Source organism: Pygoscelis adeliae, unplaced genomic scaffold, assembly GCF_000699105.1.
Source record: "Pygoscelis adeliae isolate BGI_AS28 unplaced genomic scaffold, ASM69910v1 Scaffold14, whole genome shotgun sequence".
Classification (NCBI taxonomy): domain Eukaryota; kingdom Metazoa; phylum Chordata; class Aves; order Sphenisciformes; family Spheniscidae; genus Pygoscelis; species Pygoscelis adeliae.
Window position 1 is genome coordinate 2,773,259 of NW_008825109.1, and position 3,373 is coordinate 2,776,631.

The 3,373-nt window shown below is 39.9% G+C and overlaps 1 protein-coding gene across 4 annotated transcripts in view; it reads right to left on the minus strand.

The window, feature by feature from the left end:
- PDS5B (PDS5, regulator of cohesion maintenance, homolog B (S. cerevisiae)) overlaps positions 1-3,373 on the minus strand; it is a 100,642-nt gene that overhangs the window by 35,626 nt on the left and 61,643 nt on the right. For all 4 annotated transcript variants that reach the window (XM_009327728.1, XM_009327730.1, XM_009327729.1 and 1 more), the window contains exon 22: positions 2,180-2,316. In XM_009327728.1, the coding sequence (XP_009326003.1) occupies positions 2,180-2,316 (137 nt within the window). The remainder of the gene's footprint in view (positions 1-2,179; positions 2,317-3,373) is intronic.

Genomic DNA, 3,373 nt, shown 5'->3' on the forward strand with positions numbered 1-3,373 from the left:
GGACCCGCTCCAGCAGGTTCGTGTCTTCCCTGTGCTGAGGGCTCCAGAGCTGGATGCAGTACTCCACATGGGGTCTCCTCAGAGCAGAGTAGAGGGGCAGAATCACCTCCCTCAACCTGTTGGTCATGCTTCTTCTGATGCAGCCCAGGAAATGATTGGCCTTCTGGGCTGCGAGTGCACATTGCCAGCTCATGTCCAGCTTTTCATCCACCAGTACCCCCAAGTTCTTCTCTGTAGGGCTAGTCTCGATCCCTCCTTTTGAGTTTTGCCAGGAGCTCCTTGCTCATCCACACAGGTCTGCTGAAATATTTGCCTGACCTTTTGCTTTGACCACTCTTGAGCTTAGAGGAGATGGTGCTTGAATACTAACTAACTAGCTTTCTTGGGCCCCTCTTCCCTCCAGGGTCTTATCCAATGGGACTCAACTAAGCAGATCCTTGAAGAGGCCCAAGTCCATTCTCATGAAGTCCAGCACTGCGATCTTGCTTTTTGCCCTCCTTGCTGCCCTCAGGATTCTGAACTCCACCATCTCATGGTCATTACAGCCAAGGCTGCCTTCAACCTTCATATGCCCAACAAGTCCCTCCTTGTTGGTGAGTATGAGGTCCAGTAGAGCACCTCTCCTCATTAGCTCCTCTATTGCTTGTGTCAGGAAGTTGTCATTGATGGTCACCAGGAAGCACCTGGATTGTTTATATGCTGCTGTGTTGCTCCTCCAGCAGGTATCAGAGTGGTTGAAGTCCCCCATGAGGGTCAAGGCCTGTGAACATGAAGTTGTTTCTAGCTGTTTATAGAAGGCCTCATCCAGTTCCTCTTCCTGGTCAGGGGGCCTACAGCAGACACCCACTACAATGTCACCCATACCAGTCTGCTCTTTAATCCTAATCCATCAACTCTTGGTTGGCTCATCATCCATCCCCAGACAGAGCTCCAAGCTGTGGGGTTGAAGGGTTGCCTTTAACACAGAGCAACCTCACATGTCATTGCAGCTTTCTCCCTCCCTTAAAAGTATCCCCAGCCCTCCATTAACTTTAATAATGGAGAACTGACCACATCATTATATACAGTTTCTATTATTATTTATAGTTTTGAGTACAAAAAGAGTGGGGAAATTAAATTTCTAAAACATGCACAGTAAGGAATTATCACTCCAAGCATGAAAACACACAAGACCTACAGAACTGATCTATTCACAAACTACTGGATAAGCCAACAATATGCTCCAAGCAGCTGGGCTGAAAAGCTAACTTCTTGCCACTTAACTCCCTAGTATCTGCCATGAATAGTCATATTAAAGAATTTAAAACTATGAAACAATTATTTACAAGGAACTTTAAGAAAGACTACACAGTTGCTACAAAGATAACATACTAGACAATTCTCAGGTTTGCAATTTTGCACACACAACATAGGTTCTATCTGCATAATCACTATATAACATTAAACTCTACCCCAAAATTAAAACCTTTTAACTCCTACTGGCACAATCCACCCGTGCCCTTAATGGCTTTTGCAGACATAAATTTTCAATGTTTGGCAAGCAATAATGCCTGACAACTTGTCACTTCCCCTACTGCAGAGGATTAAGAAGATACCTAGGAAAAACAAGTAAGTTGTCTAGCATTCACCTAAAAGGTAAATTATTTATTGAGAGTTAATCCTCTTTACACATTTCCCTCTTCCTTTCACTTTTGAGGCCTCAAGGGATTAAACTCTGCCTTCAAGCAGACATGTCTTATGTACTAGCTATTCCCATCTGGTTTACTGCAACATGCTATTATTTTTTATTAGAAAGCCTGCCTATCGGCCTTTGGCATACACAACAATTGGTTGTGTATTTGAATTACAATTGTGTGGTTAAATTGAAACCAATTTTCAGTAGGGAAGAGGAAGTTACACAGTTTATTCTTGCAATGAGAGTAACGGCTCTTTGAAGAAAGAGATAAAACAAAGAAGATAAAACCATTAAAATACAGCTTTATCTACACTGTTAAAAAACCTGAGACTTGGCAAACTTATGAAGGAATCCAGCCAAGCTTACCTTAGTTCTTACAAAGTAAGATGTATAAATTGTTAAGCAGTCTGACAGAATAGTTTAGGTATTACTTTGACTAAAACTCTCCCCAACTCTCCCCACTGCATCATCACAGACATCAAAATGTTACCATCTGTTACATACCTAATTTTCCCCTGCTCTGTTAAATCTCCATCACTGTGTAGTATTGTTGTTAGCAACCTCAGAGTAGAAGTTCCTGACTTACTGTGGTTGTTCTTCATTCCTAGCAACCATCGAACCATCATCTTGATGGCCTGAATCTGAAAAAAAAAAAAAAAATTATATGCAGAAGTCAAATCACACCATAAGCCTCATTTTTTAAGTAATCCTTATCGTAATTTAATCACACAGTATTTTCCCAAGTGCTTTTTACTGCTATGAACATAAGCCTGTCAAGGCTGCAAAACATCATTTAAATACTTAAAGATAACTAGACGTACTCTCACTAGACAGCAACTTTTCACTGAAAGTCTCAAGCTTTTATTACAGCAAATAAAAATCATACATTTAGTTAAAGTTTGAACGGTTTCTTCCACTAAGCAATCACATATTTTGTCCTGTGAAAACACTATCTTAATTGACCTTACATCTACTAAACACTGTAGAATAGGCAAAACAATTTATAAAGAAAATGTTACTGGATCAAAAAGCAGAACACATTTTCATCTTCCTATAATTCCTGGGCTTAAACAATCCCTAAAAATTCTTTATATATATATGTAGTATGAGTTTAAATTTATTTAAGACATGTAAATTAAAAAACACTCCATAGATATTTTGACTGTTAGAGTATCAACCTGTATTAAGATAACTCATCCTGGAAAAGAATATTTCTTTCATGGCTATTTAAAGAAAAGCCTCAAAGCCTGTTACTTAGGATAACTTGTCTTTTGCCAATGGAAACATCAAGTGTTTTGAGGCAAGCTTCTGAAAGTATGCAGAATCCAGCAGCTATCATGAAACACTGAATTTCACACATTTCTTTAGTGAAAATAAAGCATGAATTTGGAGATTAAGTTTGGTTTAGTATTTGAATCCCTTTGTCCTTTCATTTTTCTTTTCATAGAATCATAGAATCATTAAGGTTGGAAGAGACCTCCAAGATCATCGAGTCCAACCGTCAACCCAACACCACCATGCCTACTAAACCATGTCCCTAAGCGCCTCATCTACCCGTCTTTTAAACACTTCCAGGGACGGTGACTCAACCACTTCCCTGGGTAGCCTCTTCCAATGTTTAACCACTCTTTCAGTAAAGACATTTTTCCTCATGTCCAATCTAAACCTTCCCTGGTGCAACTTGAGGCCATTTCTTCT